The 20982-nt window shown below is 36.8% G+C and overlaps 2 protein-coding genes across 2 annotated transcripts in view; both read right to left on the bottom strand.

Moving 5' to 3' along the window:
• Positions 1-1968, bottom strand: part of LOC124278258 (protein mono-ADP-ribosyltransferase PARP9-like) — a 98558-nt gene extending 96590 nt beyond the window's left edge. Inside the window, exon 1 of the mRNA XM_046713976.1 lies at positions 1863-1968. The gene's annotated coding sequence lies outside the window, so the exon portion shown is untranslated. The remainder of the gene's footprint in view (positions 1-1862) is intronic.
• LOC124278257 overlaps positions 1-14181 on the bottom strand; it is a 57656-nt gene extending 43475 nt beyond the window's left edge. Inside the window, exons 1-2 of the mRNA XM_046713975.1 lie at positions 14177-14181; positions 192-250 (exon numbers count right to left, since the gene is read on the bottom strand). Of these exons, the coding sequence (XP_046569931.1) occupies positions 192-218 (27 nt within the window). The 5' untranslated portion in view covers positions 219-250; positions 14177-14181. The remainder of the gene's footprint in view (positions 1-191; positions 251-14176) is intronic.
• Positions 14182-20982: the final 6801 nt, after the last annotated feature.

Genomic DNA, 20982 nt, shown 5'->3' on the forward strand with positions numbered 1-20982 from the left:
TCTCTCAAGGCAGTTAGTTTCTGCAAATTACTGTTCAACAATAATAACTGATGTGTTCATCACAAAGTAAATCAATTTATGATTTTCAATATTGTTCAGCCTTTTGTTTAGTCCAGAAACTCTCAAAAACAAAAATGCTCCTTTTCTGTTAGCCCCAAAAAATATATAAAATAAACTTTAAATATATTTACCGTAAGACCTGCTGTTTGATCGTCCATGTGCTGTGGCACTAGACCTTCTGCGAGGATTCCTGGTTGTAAAAATGTCACATTTTTACCACATCAATACAAAAAAGTGGATGCCCACAGCCATCTCAGAACTGAGTTGTCTAACATCAGTTGTGATGTTGGATTTAGAAGTTCCATTAACAAGAGTATACTCCAGTTCTTTTAAAGAGGAAAAGTGTCTACCCAAAATACATTCAATTCCAAATCAGTAGTATTTCCAATGATATAATGACTATCACACTGGGCTAAAAGAAGAAAACTGCATACTTAGAGATGTTTAAGTAAAAGTGTCCTTGAATGTGACTTAAATAGGAAGGGGCGATTTGATCAATTAATACGATGTACGAGTAAGGACACCAATATGGTCTGTTTATATAAAACCATTGATTCATGGATTCATGAAGCTATTCTACTGAAGCAGTTAAATGGAGCATCTCACAAGGACTGGTATTGAATTGATATTTCCCACGACACCATAACCCTAGAATTTGGTTTAGTTAATATAAAACAAACGTTGGTTGTCTGTTGCTTCCCACACTAATCGTCTCTGATGTCTAGCATAGTTTGTGTTTATGTCTCAGCTTTTCTTGGCATTTTATTTGTTTTTATTATTTCTTTTTGGAGATCAAATCAGCCACTGTCACAGCCATAACCAACACCACTTCATAATCATCACCCCTGCAGTCTTCACAATCATCGCTGACATCATCAGAACAAAAAGATATCATCACACATCTGTCAGGAGCCATCAAAGTACCTTCACAAGCATATATACATTGCTTCACAAGAATCATCTCTACATAACTACCATCAACCCTACCACCACCTTCACAAGAATCATCACTACATGCACTACATCTGTTCATTACCTAAACATGAATCATCTTATCTGTGACTTTCTTTCTTTACCCTATCTCCATGAATCATCTCTACATCTTTCATTACCATCAACCCTACCACCACTTCTATCTCTACATCCTTAACATTACCACCTTTAGTTGATTCAAAGAGAGAGGCAGTCATCAACCCACAAAATGCCATCACCTTTATTTATTTACTTACCTTCACAAAGAATCATCTTATTTATTTAGAATCATCTCTACATCTGTGGAAGCCATCATTACCATCAACCTTACCACCACCTTCCACAAGAATCATCACTACATCTGTCGGGGGGTGGGGTCGGGGGGGCAATTAAAGAATGATATATAGAACGAAGAATGGTAAGGTTGGGGATGATAGCATTTTTCCCACATATCTCCAGTTCTAACATTACCCCCCATGCCTCAATTCTAAAATGGGTCGCATAATGCGCACATAAAATGCCTACTTTCGCTTTCGGTTTAGCTCGTTGATTGTGATTGCAAACATAAGACTTTCCTTTGTTCAAGTTTGTTAAACAATTGACCTCGATATGGGGACATGCATTGATAAATGTGTAACTATTTACTGCGATAACACCGTGACACCCACCCCCAGGTCCTGCGAGTTACATCATATTCATTTACCAAGTGTTGGGTTGAAACAGATATCAATTTTTAACAGGTTCCTTATGTTGCAGTCTGAACTTATTTACTCTGACATGTGGTATTTTGGATGCCATATTTACTTGCCCAGTTCCCTTCATACCCTTACCTGGTGTGGCATACAACCTGCGTACTATATGGTCCCTTCCACACAACCGGACGAGCAACAGAAACAGGTGTCCTGAAAGGGTAGATATTACCCCGACTTATCGGGCGGCAGGTTACAGGGAGATAACTCTTGCATCAAAGCAGATATTCACACCTGTGCGCGTTTTATCCTGTGCGGCACACTGAGAATTGAATTGTGTTATTTTCCAATACTGGTCAACTGATTTATTTTATGTCTGCCAAGACAGGTCGGTGGCTAGCTAGCCTAGTCACTTCATACAAAAAGACATGTTACTATAGCGGGATTTAAAGACCTCGCACGCTCACACGCATGCACGACACGTGCACCCCACCTCCCCAGCCACTAACACACGTGCGCGTGACTGATAGGTTTTGGCTGTTTCCTTAGCAACAAACTGGACCCACAAACATGTGTACCATTCGTTACATGCACAAATACTCAGTACCGTTTTGTATGTTACATAACGGCACGCAGACTTTGGATTCTGAAACGGAAGCTGACGGGCGGACTTATGGTCTATACATGACGCGATTCCATTGCATATTGACTGGTATTTGTCGTGGAAGCGTTGACTTTTTTCATTCTTTTTCGTGGATTTTTATGGGAGGTGTAGAGGTAACATTCGCAACAAAACATCTGCGTGCCGTTGTACAAAGCAACCTTTGCGGAAAGGAGATCGTAAGTCCCATACCTCAACATAGACTTACGATAGACTTAGCGCTAAGGTTTTTCTGTGCAACAGCACCCTGATAATAATATCAGATATAGTTGAAAAGAAAAATGATGAAAGTTATGAAATATTTGTTGTTGTTATCTGAATGTATTGCATATATTGAAAGTAACTGAAAATGACTGTCAGTTAGTTTAATATGCAAATGTATGCCGAAAGATTTGCTTTTGCGTTGCAACCAATGTCGATAAACACGCCGACGCCAATCTCTGTTGAGAAGCCTTGAACTCATCTGTGAAGAGGGCAAACCAACCTGAACCTCATATGTTGTTTTGATCATGTTATGCAGCTCCATGACATTGGACGTATAGCTTGGACGTCGTGGTCTGTTGATATGCTCTTGCAGTCGATTCCTCACTATCCTTGCACTAACAGGGCGGAAGCCAGGGTTGCTGCGGCTGTCGTGCAGAACTATATAGTTATCTTGACATCCAGAACATGTTGGGTCCTTTATGTTGCCAGTTGGTTGCCAGTCGGTTGGTACCTCTTAGCGACTGTACGGTGTAAGGTTGATCACAATTTCTGTAAGGTGAAATGCACCCTCAAAACCTCAGAAAATTTAAACAGTTAAGTCAGTATTTAGGGGATGAAAGCGTGGTTACTTTCGTGATACCTTAAATGCTGTCGTTGCCATGTAATAAATTAACATATATAGAACACATCAATCGTGAGAGTCATGATATAGCAGGGATAACTAAAGTACTGTCGGAAATGCTAGAAAAATGCTTTTTAGCCTTAATAGCTTTATAAAGGTGATAAATGTACTATGTTGTCAATATATCAACTCGCCTATAGTGTACCTAATTTTTATTTCAATCGATTTAACAGTCCCATGCATTTAAAGGGCAGTTTACAGGAGAGAATTTGGTAACAAAACAACTACTTAAGATTTTTCAACCACAGAAATCTGAAATAGTCTTTACATTTATGCTAATAATACAGGTGGTGTAAAAATATGAATTAACGTTTTTCTTTAACAAATAAATGTTGAATGTTTGTGTTACTTTACTTAATTATCGTTTCTTTATTGAAGAAATATTAATATAAATGTTAAGTCTTGATAACTAAGTTTCCCGTCATGCATGCACATCTTTATCACAGCGTTCACTATGGCCAACGATTTGCAGTCGATTGTTGCGAAGGTTTATAAGTTTTTTGTGCTTGAAAAAAACAGAGGTAAACCTTTCATTAGTTTAGAAAGGGTTTATTACAGAACTTGTAGAGCTGTTGGTATGTCTTACCAACAAGTTTACAATATTATAAACAGATCAGACAAGACAGGGACCGTCTCAAAAGCAAAACCGGGACAATATAGAACATCTTTATGGATAACAACTTCTTTTTATTCGTGAGTGCGACGTTTCGATACAGATTCTTGTTCCGTTGTCAAGCATAATGGAACATGAAGAAGGGGGAAATATATATATACTGGATGTAACAATGTAACAAAGAAAACCACATAATAAACATAATTGGCTAATTATGTTGTTTTCTTAACAATGTAACAAAGAAAACAACATAATTAACATAATTGGCTAATTATGTTGTTTTCTTTGTAACATTGTTACATCCAGTATATATATACTTCCCCCTTCTTCATGTTCCATTATGCTTGACAACGGTACAAGAATCTGTATCGAAACGTCGCACTCACGAATGAAAATAAGTTGTTATCCATAAAGTTTGTTCTATATTGTACTTCCCAACTTCTAAAATGCCACTCAAAGAAAAACCGGGACGTAAAACCATCCTTGACAACTTTGACAAGGGAGTGCTTAGACGGGCGGTCTACAAACTTTATGAGAAGAAGAAAATATATATTCTAGAGACTTCGTTAAATCTTTGGCCAATGACCACAACTAGATTAAACTGACCGAATTACATCCATATTTTTGCAATGAAATATACTGTTGACATGCAAAAAAACTATTAAAACGTTGCACATTTCTACAATCAATCGATAAGATAACACAAGTGATAGGATTCTTTCCAATGTACAGTAATTCGTATGTTCATTTCAAAACAAACACACATACACAAATGATCCCTTACATAACCAATACGTATACTATACGTACACATATTCAACATTTTGAAGAAAACATCTATTGAGATGACCCCTCGTCCGAGCGTGTGCTCAGGTGTCAGTTTCACCTATCGATATCGTGCATGCTGATGACATAACACAGGCAGTTGTAATGTTTGTATCAAACAACGTCCCACTACCCCTTATTTTTCTAAGCTTTAGACCGCCTCAGTGGTGTAGTGGTTAGAGCGTCTGCCCGGAGAGCGAAAGGTCGCGGGTTCGATCCCCGACCGCGTCATACCAAACGACGTTAAAATATGGTACTTGTTGGTCCCTGCCTGGCGCTCGGCATTAATGGGTACAACAAGGACTGGTCGGCTCGGAGTCAGTATAACGTGTCTGAATGGGGTATTCATGCTTCACTGCGGCATGGTATCTCAGTGGGCTAGCACTATAAAACCAGCTTCAGTCTGGGCTAGTACAAGCAGCCGCACATACACATACACACGCATGCACGTTGTCATATGAGCGAAATATTCTCCAGCGCGACGTAAAACCCAATTTCACCTCACCTCACCTCTAAGTTTTTTGGTATTTTCATCAGTAAAAAAACATTTTAGGGCATGTCTCAAAATTTATTCCCTCGGTCTACATTAGGTAGATGTTTCTTACAGTGATATTTGTTATTTATAAGTAACTGTAATACCTCTGAAATTTAAATATAAGTCAAAAAGCATTTTTTTTAGCATTTCCGACAGTACTTTAACCGGTCAGTCGGTCTCGGTATTTTCCCGATCTAAGTAAAAACATGAGTTCAGGGTCTGGTTTAAAAAGGACCCAAGCATCACCTGTCGCCAAACTCCCAGTTCCCTGACATATTGAAACCACCACGACCGCGTGAGTTTAAGAATAACGTCTTAAACTGATAAAGACGGTACAGAACGTTAATAGGTTTAGGTTCCAATACATTGTTGAGATGTGAACACGACAATTACAGGAAATCGATCCATTACAGTAGAGCGTGGTGTAACATTTATGAAGTTCAGCCTTCAACAAAGCTGACTCTGTCCAACGTGTTCAGTGAATGTAAGACGTATTTCTTACTCATGGTATGACTGAAATGACCAGTATGTACGTTGTTGTCGTGTTATACGTTAAGCAACAGTGTTTCACCTGATGTACCTGTAGATTAAGTGAGGGGCAGCAGTGTTATACGTTAAGCAACAGTGTTTCACCTGATGTACCTGTAGATTAAGTGAGGGGCAGCAGTGTTATACGTTAAAGAACCACTAAACTTTGTTTTTTGTTACTCTTTTAACCATTACATATGAAAGATTAGTGGTTAGTCTTATGCGGAACACCAAATTTATTCTTTAAAAACTTGTGGTTAATTAATACCGAGCGATTAAAAGTGGCCAAAAAGTCGCCTGCTTCCCTCTCGCCCGCCAACGAAACCACAGACAGGTTACGTAACTCTGTCGCCAGAGCACTGCAGTGACGTCATATGAGGAACGATTTTCAGTTAGTTGTATAGAAAGTGTGTAGCACGCTCATCATTTTAATGATTTCTCGACCTGAACGACGACATGCCGAATCGTTGCTTTGTCGTCAATTGCTCCTAGGGGTCGGGTGATGGTGTCACCATGCACAGATTTCCACAGGACCCCGCAGTTCGTGCTAAATGGGTTATGTTTGTGAGTGCGATTCGAGCGTTGTGGAAGCCTGAAACGATATCTTACTTGTGTTCAGATCGCTTCACGGAAGTTAAAGAATCAAAACTACTTACTAGGTATAGTAAAATATGTATATGATTGATGACCATAAAGATTTTCCATAACACAACTTGTAACATAACGATTTCTTCCTGGGAAGTGAGGTTGTGGTCGAAGTAACAATAATATTGTAAGTAGTATTATATTGACACCCACCTCGCTGCCAGGAGAGACATTGTTATGTTATACGCTATGTCATGCAAAATCCTATTGGTCATCAATAAAATACATATTTTACTACCAGTAGAAAGTAGTTTTGATTTTGTAACTCGGTGAAAACAAACCTAAATAGCATTTATCCACAGACTGGCGGATGTTCCCGACAGGGCGCCGCCATTTTTGAAAATCGTAAAGTCTGTTAGAATTAATGAGATTATAGTTTGTTTTCATCAAGTTAGAAAATCAAAACTACTTTCTACTCGTAGTTAAATATGTATTGGAATCATAACCAAAAGGATTTTGCATGACACAACTTATAACATAACGATTTCTTCCACGGAAGCGAGGTGGGGGTCGAAGTCACAATACTGCGCGATAAATTTCTTGCTACATTCACATGGTTAATGTCCTCTCACCAGTATGTAGATACTAGTCAATGTACGTCTTTATATTTGGTCTTATAATCCTAATTAGTTTATTATCATACTTTTATGCATTTTGAAACTAAATAAAAAGCTGACGATCTGCTGATACTTATAGTGAATTTATAACAGAACTGTAATATCTAGACATTTGATAGTTTGCCAATGTGAATCATAATTCGCATACACACCCTAGTGTATGTTGCCTGTCTCATTACACTTCACGGCGAAAACAATGATTCTGTTGAATGCTACGACAAATGAATAAAAAACAAAATGCAAATTTTAAAATTAAAACAGATTAAAGTTATAGGAACAATATCAGGCCATTACCTTGTTTGAGGAATGTATCCATCAATATCCACAAAACTGTTCCAAATGATGTGTCTTTTAACAGTTTAATATACGAAAAAGTGATAAATCTTTTCAGGTATTGGTGTATAGTCTCATTGGTCACCCAAGATAGCACACCTGGCAACTAATTGCATAATGTCCGCCTTTCATTAAAAACAGTAATTTAGCTAGCCAATAATGGGCAATCAATCAATGTATTGCCGGTTAATCCTTTGAAAGAAGGACGTTGTTTTACGCAGACACCGACACGGCAGAGTGTATTCAGTATAGATTAGTAAATCTACATACATAAACACTACCTTTGACAATTCCGCTGTGTAAGATAAAAGTAATCAATCAATCAGCGTGTTATCGGTTAATCCTTTGATCGATGTTTATAATGTTGAATATTTACTCCAGACACAAGAAATGCCAAATGGGAACCTTTGTCGGTAATCTAAGTGTGTTACCACTAATTATACCTGTTATAAATTCATTAACTGACCATCAAGTGAATGATGACAAATAACATGTGTAGGTTTATACCACCTAACACGGGTTACAACAAGGGAGTATTAATTGCTGTATTGCATGTGAAAACTTATGGGCCGACACTGTTTTGAGAATACAAACAGATTTTTACATGACATGATTAAATATCGAGGTAAAAAACACAGAAATGGGATCAATTTGGATCAGTCATTATACAAATAGGGCCTAACGACACCAATCAATTGTGACAGAAGCGTCTATGAAAACAAGTTGTAACTCGAAACTAGGCAAAGCAGGAGACAAAATTAAATGCCAGTAGATTGTGAGAACATATAGCTTTCATTTTCCACAACAATTGTCACGATTTCAGGTTTATACAAGCCTGTAAACAAGATAATTTACCCCCTAAAATGTAGATGAATTCTGCATCGGCCCTCAAAGCTATTCCTCATATGACGTCACAGAGTCGCGCCGCTCTGATTGGTTGAAATTTCGTTCGCGGGTGAGAATTGTGCACTGTTGTCAAAAAGGTCGATTTAAGTCAATTAAAGGTCGAAATGAGTAGTTTTAATGACGGGGTTTCATTTATAACGATGCCAGTTAGTGATTTATGTATTTTTACCCCCTAGGGTTTATGTGACCTTTAAGCAACAGTGTTTCACCTGATGTACCTGTAGATTTAGGGAGGGGCAGCAGTGTTATACGTTAAGCAACAGTGTTTCACCTGATGTACCTGTAGATTAAGTGAGGGGCAGCAGTGTTATACGTTAAGCAACAGTGTTTCACCTGATGTACCTGTAGATTAAGTGAGGGGCAGCAGTGTTATACGTTAAGCAACAGTGTTTCACATGATGTACCTGTAGATTAAGTGAGGGGCAGCAGTGTTATACGTTAAGCAACAGTGTTTCACATGATGTACCTGTAGATTTAGTGAGGGGCAGCAGTGTTATATGTTAAGCAACAGTGTTTCAACTGATGTACCTGTAGATTAAGGTAGGGGCAGCAGTGTTATATGTTAAGCAACAGTGTTTCACATGATGTACCTGTAGATTTAGTGAGGGGCAGCAGTGTTATACGTTAAGCAACGGTGTTTCACCTGATGTACCTGTAGATTTAGTGAGGGGCAGCAGTGTTATACGTTAAGCAACAGTGTTTCACCTGATGTACCTGTAGATTTAGTGAGGGGCAGCAGTGTTATACGTTAAGCAACAGTGTTTCACCTGATGTACCTGTAGATTTAATAGTGAGGGGCAGCTGTGTGCTATATTTAGAAGGTTCTGGAGGCTGTTTCAGGGAACTCCATTATCATTTTTGTCTATATGAGGGGGAGGTGGATATTGCCTCTCATCTTGCATTACACCTATTACAGACCAATGAAGATCCGGGCTAGAATTGATCTTCAGTAACCCACGCTTGTAGTAAGAGGCGACTAACGGGATCGGGTGGTCAGGCTCGCCGACTTGATTGACACATGCCATCGTATCCCAATTGCGTAGATCGATGCACATGGTGTTGATCACTGGATTGTCTAGTCCAGACTCGATTATTTACAGACAGCCGCCATACAGCTGGAATATACAGCGTAAAACTGAACTCTCTCACTACACCTATTACACCTCAAGTAACCAGAAGACCAGCACTGTGTGTGATGATCAAATACCCTGCCAAGGCCTATAGTTACAAGTCAGAGTACTGAGCCGAGAGGTGACTATTACCATCAATGTCTTTATTGCTATAATCACTGATCTTGTATATACTGCCTCAGATTGGGTCTCTATTTTGTACTGATTTGTGAACCTAGTTCATTTAGAAAACAGTGGTTAATTACAGCCTATCTTTCCAGTTGTGTGTTGTTGCCACACATACTTTCTTTTATTGATTGATTCCCGGTAACAGTTTTAGTTCCAACTAGGAATCAACCTACAATGTCAGGGTCATCGTGGATAAAATGCGTGCTCGTGTGATTACCATGCATGAATCTGAAAAGTAATGATACTGACATTTTAATGCGAATTTTATTTAAGCACAGCATTAGCAAGGTAGACCAAACGATCCACTAGAGTCAGTGCTATTCATATAGTATAACGTAATATATATTGAGTCCTTTTGACATACAGCTTGGCACAGAGATCCAGATAGGATCGTTTCTCAATGACTCAAAACACTGTACTTAATAGCTTGTTAAATCAAATCATGTTCCTTATTCCTCCTCCCCTAAATATCTCTTAGCACTGTACCCCTTCTGAGATATGAAAACGCACCCATTTAGAACATTCCCCATGTGAACAATACAGCCCAAAGATAAACTTCTTTTCTGGGATATATGGGACCTTTGTCACTAATTGTGACCGGAAAAGATAAAGTTATATCTCTGTTTTCAAGGTCCTGAATAACTGAAACAAACCAACAGCTGATGTCATCTGAAAAGTACAGAAGAAACAACATATGAAATCCTGACCGCCTCTATGTTAAATTCAGGAGTTATGTAGACGAAAAGCAGGCAATCAACTGTGCAGCAATTGTGCTATACTTCTTGATGATCAACTTAAAGGAACTGGCAAAGTCAAAACAAAGGAAGTTGACGAAGAAGCTTAGCTAAGCTTCAGTTATCTTCATTACCTGATATCATTCAACAATTATCCGATTGTCACTTCCACTTACCCTGAGACAAGTGAAAGCTCCTCGTCTCTTTCACATTTAGATTTATGCATAAAGATTCAGACTCACAAAAAGATTCACCACAAGACTGAATGACGAAAGGGATGGCGTTAAAGTTCCGTTAGTCTATAGCACTATTTCAGATGTTAAAGCCTTTGGTGTCTACATTTCACAAAGTTTCATATACAATCGAACATGCTCCTTCTACTTCGATTTCAAAAAAGGTCATACGACTGAAAACACACTTAATAAGATGGAGTACATTTCCAAATTTAGGCATCCGTGACTAAGAGGATGTGACATACAATTCACTCAATTGTTATACAACATATTTAATGTTAACAATTGATTAGCCATTGCATGTGTTTGTGATGGGCTCCACCCTTAGGGGAAGATGCACTTGCCTTTCACGAACGTCTGAGTGAGTGAGTTTAGTTTTACTCCACATTCAGCAATATTCCAGGTGTATGGGCGCGGTCGAACGTCTGACATCATCACCATTTGGTACTTATAATATAATCGAAATAATAAAGAGACTGCGCTTCCAGCAGACATTTCTTATATTTATGAAAGCGTTTTTGGTTGCTTTATTTTAAGCTGTAATACTGTAGACGGGTCAATATCAAAGTTTGCTGTTATTTGGCACTATAATTCATTGAAAACAGTGTGTACTTGTACTAAATTGCATCTTTTAGCGTAAAGATGCAAAAGATAATCTTTCTAAATGTACTTTACAACAATTTGTTAAATGGGATATGAATTTGTAAATGCCAGGATGTACAAAGTAGTAGCTCTGAATATAACTATTTCTCAACATATAATAGGCTGGACATATGTACCAAGCAAATCGTACTCGTCTTCAATTACATTCAGATTACACATGTCACATAACCTTTGTTCTTTTATTAACCTAACTACCTACCAGATTCTATAAGTACCTACCTACCAGATAATGATCTATAAGTAGATCATGAGATGAACAGCGGAATTTTCTTACGTTTAACAAAGACAAAAACTGTTCTTTGTGGATAGATTGTTTGATCATTTTATAGTAAAATCATTTGCAAGAAAGATCCCGTGGTTTTTCATGATCCTCACTTGGGAAAGTACTGAAAATCTTTTTCAAAGGATTCCAGATATGTTGTTTCTTTCGTGTTGTGACTCGTGCTGGGGACGAGCATTTCGCTTCTGAGAATGATTCCGATTACGATCTGACTGGCACTTATATCAATCTTGGGAGGGTACTCAAAATACTGACAAGTTGGATGTTGCTGAACCAGTTCTGGGTAAGGAGCAGTTGGTTAAAGTACAGGGAGATTACCCAGAACTCAATTTGCTTGCTTACTGGGCACTCTCTTCATAACAAGCTGACAAGGATGTAGCTATTATTTTAGGAATAACATTTTAGTGAAGAAATGGAGATTGCCAGATGTCTCTACCGATAATGAATGGACTGACTGACTGACTGAGTATGGTTTTACGCCGTTTCAGCAATATTCCAGCAATATCACGGCAGGGGACACCAGAAATGGGCTTCACAAATTGTACCCATGTGGGGAATCGAACCCGGGCCTTCGGCGTGACGAGCCAACGCTTTAACCACTAGGCTACCCCACCGCCCAATATAATGAATGAAAGGTTCACCAAAATGTTCTTCCAAATTCGGGACGTATGGTGAGGTAGCCTAGTGGTTGAGGGCTTTGCTCGATTCCTCACATAGGCACAGTGTCTAAAGCCGATTTCTTGTGTCCCTCGTCGTGATATTGCTGGAATATTGCTAAACGCGGTGTAAAAGTAAACTCACTCACTATTCCAAATTCACATTGAAAATATCTTTCGAGTATGGCACATCAAACGTCTTTGGCAGGTAATGAGAAAACGCCTATGCCATTCCTTATACATGTACATGACATAATGTGGCTGAATACAATTTGTCATTGTTAAAACGTTGGCAAATCTAAAATCAGAAATCTCGAGCTGCACCTTTGAAACCTATCCCAACTTTTGCAGAACCTTTGAGCAGAGCGATCGTTGATTGCATTGGTCCTTTGCCTAAAACTAGGTCAGGTAATCAGTACATGCGTACTACATGTGTGCTTCACTAAGGTTTCTAGAGACCATTGCTTAATGAAATATTGTTGTACAGGTTATTATCAAGGCTTTGTTAAAGCTCTTCACTGTGTGCGGTTCAGTAGAATCAGATCTTTAATTTAGTATCAAGTGTTCTCCCACTCAATTTGGCATAACTCAGGTGAAGTCTTGCATATATCGTCCTGAATCGTAGGAAGCCTTAGAGAAGTTCCTTCAGACTCTTAAGAACATGATAACAGTGTTTAGCTTGGTTTCCTTAAACTTGTGATAATGCTGTCTCAGGACAAAATGAAGGATGTTATAGCAACAGACTCAAAAAGTGAAATTTCAGTCCCACCGATACAGTTTGAAGAGTTTTGGTCATTACGTACCATGGTCCATATGTTACTGATAGGAATATCAGAGATACTAAATATGTCATGTAAATATGATTGGGAAGTATGACAATGACAAAGTACTAACTCAGTGTCTTGCCATGGTTCTCCTGTAGATGTTGTATCATATAGTGATCCAATGAGACTGTATATTTTGATGGTATTGCTGACCATGCTGGTCCTACGATAAACGATTCTCAAGTTTCAGCTAATGTAGTTGCTAAACAAGGTCATTTGCCATCTGAGCAAAAGGATACAGTACACCTTGTAAGCAACAAAACGTGACAAATGACATTGGAAGAATAAGCAGAACCACTCCCAAATATCAAATGATCACTCCTCGAACTATACTATATTTGAAAACTCGTGTTATTTTACACATACTAGGTGTCTGTAATAAAGGGTCTAATGATATGTAGCAATGTAAAGAAAAGTTTCTCAGAAATAATAGAACTAAGAGTATCATCATAATGTTTAATGTGTTGACAAATGTGACACATCTTGACATACAGACAAAACGTTCAAACAGCACTACCAAACATCAGTAGCGTAGATCAACCAATCAAAATTAAAATGACAAACAAGACACAGGTGCACCTTGCTCTCGTGGTCCTTATCAAGTTCATAAAGAAACCTTGCAGAATCGCATTCCATTCCTCTACAAGAGTTCTGCGGATCCTGGGAGATCCACTGAAGGTGGGTGACGCGTGTACACACGTCGACCGAGTTCATCCCAGGCATGCTCAATTGGGTTGAGGTCTGCCGAGGATGCTGGCCACTCATCCTGCTGCCTAAGGAATTCCATGACAGTCCTGGCCCTATGGGACCTGGCGTTGTCGTCTTGCAGTAAAGAGGGACGACCATAAAAGCCATGCTGCCCTTAAACGTCGACGAACGGTGCTCCTGGGTATCTTCACACTGTTAACATTAAAGTGTTCTTTCTGAGTATCTGCTGCGTTAAGGAATCTGTTACGTAACGCAGTGTTATTCATGTGCCTATCTTCTCAGACTTTTGTGACTCCCGGGCAAAATGTTCGACGTGCATATTCAACGGACCCACTCTGACTCACATTAAAGCGGACAGCAACCTGCCGCCAAGTCTGACCAGATTCCAAAAGGCCTGACTCCTTTCAGCAAGTGTCAAAAAACGTCTCATTTTAAGCTGCGATTTCAAAAAAGGTAGCTGAACAGTGAACGACAGTGAAAAAGCATCAATGCATGTGTATTGTCCTCCACCTTCCATTGATAGAGTGACTTGCACGTGCAAATCATTGACATTAAATGGCAGGTGGATTTCCATTTTGACAATTTGAATAAAAAATCTGCCATTTGTAACAGAATGTATTGGACATTAAAGAACGTAATAATGACATTTCAACGGCCTGATGTGTTTTTTCCATGCTGTTAAGAAAGTTTGTAAAACATTCAGTTGTATATATTTCAAACAAAAACGAAGATTTTACAAATTTAAGAAATAGTGTTACCAATAGCTTGACCTTCATTAATGACGCCGAGTATACATGAATAACAAACAAGTTAGTGTCTTTTTCTTCAAATTTATTTAAACTATGCAGCGGAAAATGTAACAACCTTACAAAACGTAAACTTTCTCAGGTGAGTCATAATGACATAAGTCTCTTAGGAGTACATCAGTATTGTAATGAAAGACCTCTTGACAGATAGCATGTACCAGGAGTGTATCCTTCCTGGTAAGCATGTTCAACAAATGTGAGGTTGACACTTTCCAAACTTGGTTATATCTTAAGCAAACAGCAAAAAGAAAGAAAAATCGAAATGTCAGAATATCATGCCTTAAATCACTTCATCCCTCTGTGATCAATACATACAGAAATTTTACAAAACTATTGAATTTATACTGAAGTTATGTTCAAAATGGTTACTTTAAGAACTATTTGACAGATATCAAACATCTTATGCATAAAAATAATATTTCTAGAGGGATAAGGCCATTTGGACATAATTATATATCAACCTTTACCATCAATATATTATTACATCATCATAACACCACCAAAACACAATAGAAAAGGATAAATCTTTAAGAATGTATATAGTAAAAATACATTATAGGGAAAACTACAAGAATATATCTGAAAACTAAAATAATTATTTATAATATCATAAAAGGAATATATTAGTGAATTGCAGTTAAAAAGTGGATATACACATGTCTATAAGAAAGGTTTTCATATTATATTTCCCCATAATGCTAACAATTGTATAGTGCTATCTGCACACAATGGTTCTCAAGTTGACCAATTCGTCTAAATCTCATCTCCTTAGGGAGGTTAAAACCAAATTTGCCAGTTTGTTTCCAGATAGTTCTGCTTTCACATTTTTGTCAAATGTTACTGGGTACCCCTTATCAAGCACCGAGTCAATTGATAGTGTTACAAAACAGTTTTGTCACAAACATTTAGTTGTTTTATTAAAATTCTTGTTGCAGATGTTTTGCGTCATCCTTCGTTCTCACAACTGTGCCTATTCATTCCCAGTAGCATTATCTCACATTCTCTACCTTTTATGGATTTTATTTTACATGATTTTAGCCCTAAAAAACCATCAAAGTAATGAACATTTAAGGTTCTTTCCTATTTCAAAAGACTTCTAGAGGTGAATGAAAAATTGATCTGTTCATTATTGACCAAATCAGATAATATATAACAATAATGCACACAAAAACTCAAGGTGAGCTGTCCATTGGTGCTTAAATATTACTTACAAACAAATATCTTTACCTCTTTAAATATACATATTAGCATCATTTGAACAATCATTATTAAATATGACCCTTTATGGACCATTTAAAGATTATGCACGTACACATGCAAACACAGACACACACATTTTACGGACCACTTAAAGAATCACAAACATATACATCCACCCAATAACTTCATTTACGAGTGACAAGCTTAAATGTGTTTTAAATATAGTACCAAGATGTTATTAAAGCTAAAGGAAAACCATGTTTTATCAGCATTTCACCAAATGTGACAAATGCTGAGTTTGAGAAATCAGTTTCAAATTTGGATAAATTCTTTAATAATTCAAGGTTAATAGAAATACATTAAGTTAAAATATGTTATTATTGTTGAAATGAAACCTGTATACCACTTGCTGAGTCATTTTGTGGGACATTTAGGTTGTGGTTTTCAGGAAAATATTTTTCAATTTGTTAACATGAATTTTCACACATATATGAAGCAAAAACAATATAATGTTTCAAAAGTGATGTCATAATCATCATAAAAAGTTTGGATTAGCCTTTTCTAAAACACAACATAACTAAGACAGGGTTATATTAAGAAAATGTTGAATCACATTCTCACATATTGCTGAGAGTTTTGAATACAGTATTTCAGTACAAAATCTTTAAGTGACAGAAGCTCTGGTATCAGTGGCAAATTTTTGTAAGTGCTGCATGAAATGAAAGTTGTTATACATAAAGTTTGTCTTTCCTAGCTTCTAAAATGCCACTCAAAGAAGACGGAATTGACCTGTGGACTTTTTATTTCTTCATTTTTCAGATGCTACTACCCTTACCTCAAGCTAAAACATAAAAGTACCAATACCAAAATTTTACAGACAGAATAGTGAAGCTGAAATCCATTACTCAGCAGTCTTCAGCATTGAAGAAACTAAAATACTAACAATAATCAAAATGCTATCCAATGCATATCCATGTATAAACAATAAACAATGAAATTTGTATAAAAACCACAGGTCTATTAGAAATTGATTACTGCTGTATAAATACAGTATTCTGTTTGAGTTCTCCAGTTACAAATATGTACCAGATACCACTTATGAAATATATCTGTAATTTGATTAAAACTAATATAACACAATACAATATTTTATACAATAATGTTCATGGTAACAATATTATTTATCATCCAAACAAGCTTCGACTAACACAACAATGAAATTGCATTACCATGCTTTCCAAACTAGCAACATCCTAAGCTTCCATAATGTCAGTCTATCTAACATTTCAGCATCATGCTTTGCACATTAAAGATACCATTTATTTACGTTTTCACACTGAAAAATGTGGAAGAATAAATTTGGATGATAACTAGAATCACATTTTTGTGTCTTTTGACACAGCAAAACATAACACACCTCTGAGTGAGTAACTTTCATCACCTCATAGATCTGAAATCAAAACAGACTACATTGATCAATGAGTTATTTAGAACATCCCATGGACTTATTTTGAAGGTGTTATTCAAATTTCAATTCCTTCACTGACAAACAGTACCAGACTTAGTTTAGGAATCAATCTCTATATACAAATAAATAGAGCATACAGTCACACATGGCAAGCAAACGTTTCAAGATACATAAAATGTCAGTTGTTGATGACAACCAATGAATGATTAGTTTAAAACAAACAGAATGTGATCTAAGTACAATCCAAAATAACACAAAAGGAGGTATTATTTCGTTAACAAGGTTTTCAATAATATTATCCACTTTAAATAATATTTACAAACAAAGCATTGCACAAAATATATACTACTTAATCTTCAATTACATATGGACAAACCAAAGTTGGTCTGACTTTGGTGATGACTTGAAAACTAATCTTTCAGTCCACACAATTTGTTCATGTAGGTCAAGTCATTAACCTTGTGTAGGTATGGCCAAAAGTCCAACAACTTATGAAACTATCCTATACAACAACAAACCAAATTTGAACTAACAAAAAACAATGATAGGGAATACATGTCTTCTAGCTGATGCAGAGAAATCAGTTTGTCTTCCAATAGTTACACAGATTCAGCATCTAGAATAGTTTTCTGTACATACCAAATTCAGTAATGAGTAAAAAGTAAAGATGAAATACTAATTATCTAAAACACTGAATTTATGATCACTACACATTGGAGTTTTGTCATCTGGTTGAATGAACTTACTGTTCAATTGTCTATGCGCATTGATGCACAAAGATAAACAACACCCAAACACAAACCTGGATACACAATCAGGAAAATTAGACACACAAACACTGCATATATACATGTCTCTCAGATGGCCATAACTTGTTCCATATCATAAATACATGAAACTACAAACCAGAGCTATCTCCATGGCACTGATTATTGTGTAGATAAAGCAGATATATATTGTAAATATATGTAGGAAATCTGTACACTCCATCTCACAAAATGTACAACTGACAAAAGTGTGATACAAGCGTGGAATAACAACAGATGTCTTTGTGAATATTTAGACTGAACGAAAATTAAACTGATATAATATATAATTTCTAGATCTATAACAGTATATACAGTGGGATGAAAATAACCTGGTGTGATCCGGGCAACTAGAGAATAAGAGCATGAGCAACACCCAACTCAGTCAGGTTACCATGACAATCAGTCAGTCAGGAAACTGAAACTTACCAATAGATCCAGTTTAGTCTGCTATATATCAGTAGTGGTCTATGATTTGATGATGACCAGGGGAGTACAGATTTGTGAGAGGGGGTAAAATGCGTCTCAAGAGGATGTTGTTAGCCTGAAAGTTTCCAGTGTATGATGAAGGCAGGTTATCTAACTCACTCACTCTTGACATTCTATCAGTAAAGAAACGAAATTTCCATGCACTGATACTTTCAGCACTACATCATACAGTAAGCAATGGTTAGAGATGTTTACACATGACATAGAAATCATTTTGTAAATATTTAACTGATAAATCTCAAGAAAAAATAGTACTGGCATGGGAAACTAAGATTCTGCATTTTTTTACCATGCTCATAGCATTATTGGAACCATATTATGAAAGGTAAACAAGAAGAGGCTAAATAAAAATCAAGATTTTTTAAAGAACTGGTATTACCATAATAAGTAACTGCTGTATAATGACCAACTATAGGCAACATGATGCTCTAAATACCACAGACTAGCCTTTGGAAGTGGTGCTATTGGTGTAAGATATGAACATACACATACACAATGTACTTGGGTATCATCATGGCTTTGTTAAGGTATTGTATTAGTCATATCTATCATAAGGCATCTGCAACATTCTATACTGTATAAGGCTGTATTATATAACATAACCGTGACAACAACAGCTACTCAGGAATTATATTTCATTAGAACATCAAACACAAAGTATACACATACACATCAACAAAGTGAGGTTAGTTTCTGAATCTGTCACCTAGATGAAACAAATATATTTGAACATTTAACAGTGATGCGACCAAATTCCATATCCATCAAAGTATGGATAAATAAAATGATGCAATTCAAGGGTATACTAGGGATATATATTAAATAACATCTAATTACAAGGTATAATATTTGAACTATCATACATAAGTGGCATGGTGTAAAGTTAAGAGTACATTTTAATATACAGTATAATCTGGGCAATTACAAACAGTATGACATCTTGATTTGGACACTCACTTGATGGACCTTGTCGAGACCTTTTTACACATGATACCACATAACATACTGTGGGATATCTGTCTGCCTATTTTACACATGCTATCAGATAACATACTGTGGGATATATGTCTGCCTATTTTACACATGCTATCAGATAACATAACATTTACACATGCTATCAGATAACATACTGTGGGATATATGTCTGCCTATTTTACACATGCTATCAGATAACATACTGTGGGATATATGTCTGCCTATTTTACACATGCTATCAGATAACATACTGTGGGATATATGTCTTGCCTATTTTACACATGGTATCAGATAACATACTGTGGGATATATGTCTGCCTATTTTACACATGGTATCAGATAACATACTGTGGGATATATGTCTGCCTATTTTACACATTCTATCAGATAACATACTGTGGGATATATGTCTGCCTATTTTACACATGCTATCAGATAACATACTGTGGGATATATGTCTGCCTATTTTACACATGCTATCAGATAACATACTGTGGGATATATGTCTGCCTATTTTACACATGCTATCAGATAACATACTGTGGGATATATGTCTGCCTATTTTACACATGCTATCAGATAACATACTGTGGGATATATGTCTGCCTATTTTACACATGCTATCAGATAACATACTGTGGGATATATGTCTTCCTATTTTACACATGCTATCAGATAACATACTGTGGGATATATGTCTGCCTATTTTACACATGCTATCAGATAACATACTGTGGGATATATGTCTGCCTATTTTACACATGCTATCAGATAACATACTGTGGGATATATGTCTTCCTAGTTTACACATGCTATCAGATAACATACTGTGGGATATATGTCTTCCTAGTTTACACATGCTATCAGATAACATACTGTGGGATATATGTCTGCCTATTTTACACATGCTATCAGATAACATACTGTGGGATATATGTCTGCCTATTTTACACATGCTATCAGATAACATACTGTGGGATATATGTCTGCCTATTTTACACATTCTATCAGATAACATACTGTGGGATATATGTCTGCCTATTTTACACATGCTATCAGATAACATACTGTGGGATATCTGTCTGCCTATTTTGCACATGCTTTTAGATTACATACTGTGGGATATCTGTCTGCCTATTTTACACATTCTATCAGATAACATACTGTAGGATATCTGTTTGCCTACTTTGCACATGCTTGCAAATAACATACTGTAGAATATCTGTCTGTCTGTTTTAACACACTGTGGGATATCAGATACCACATGCTTTTAGATTACATACTGTGGGATATCTGTTTGCCTACTTAACACATGCTATGTAAATAACATACTGTAGGATATCTGTCTTTACACTGTTTTAGACATACTGTGGGATATCCTGTATATACACATGTCTGTTTCGGATATCAGATACACTGGGATATCTGTCTGCATACTTTACAAAAAATGTTATCTGGGATATCCGTCCACCTATGTTGATGTCAGTCTAGCACTGAGACAAATAAATACATGTTCATTGATCTGCAGTCTTTTGTCATGCACAGCTACATATGAATTTTGTTTGTCGTTCC

The sequence above is a fragment of the Haliotis rubra genome, unplaced genomic scaffold (genome assembly GCF_003918875.1).
Source record: "Haliotis rubra isolate DU_JTF1 unplaced genomic scaffold, ASM391887v1 Scf234, whole genome shotgun sequence".
In the NCBI taxonomy this organism is placed as follows: Eukaryota; Metazoa; Mollusca; class Gastropoda; order Lepetellida; family Haliotidae; genus Haliotis; species Haliotis rubra.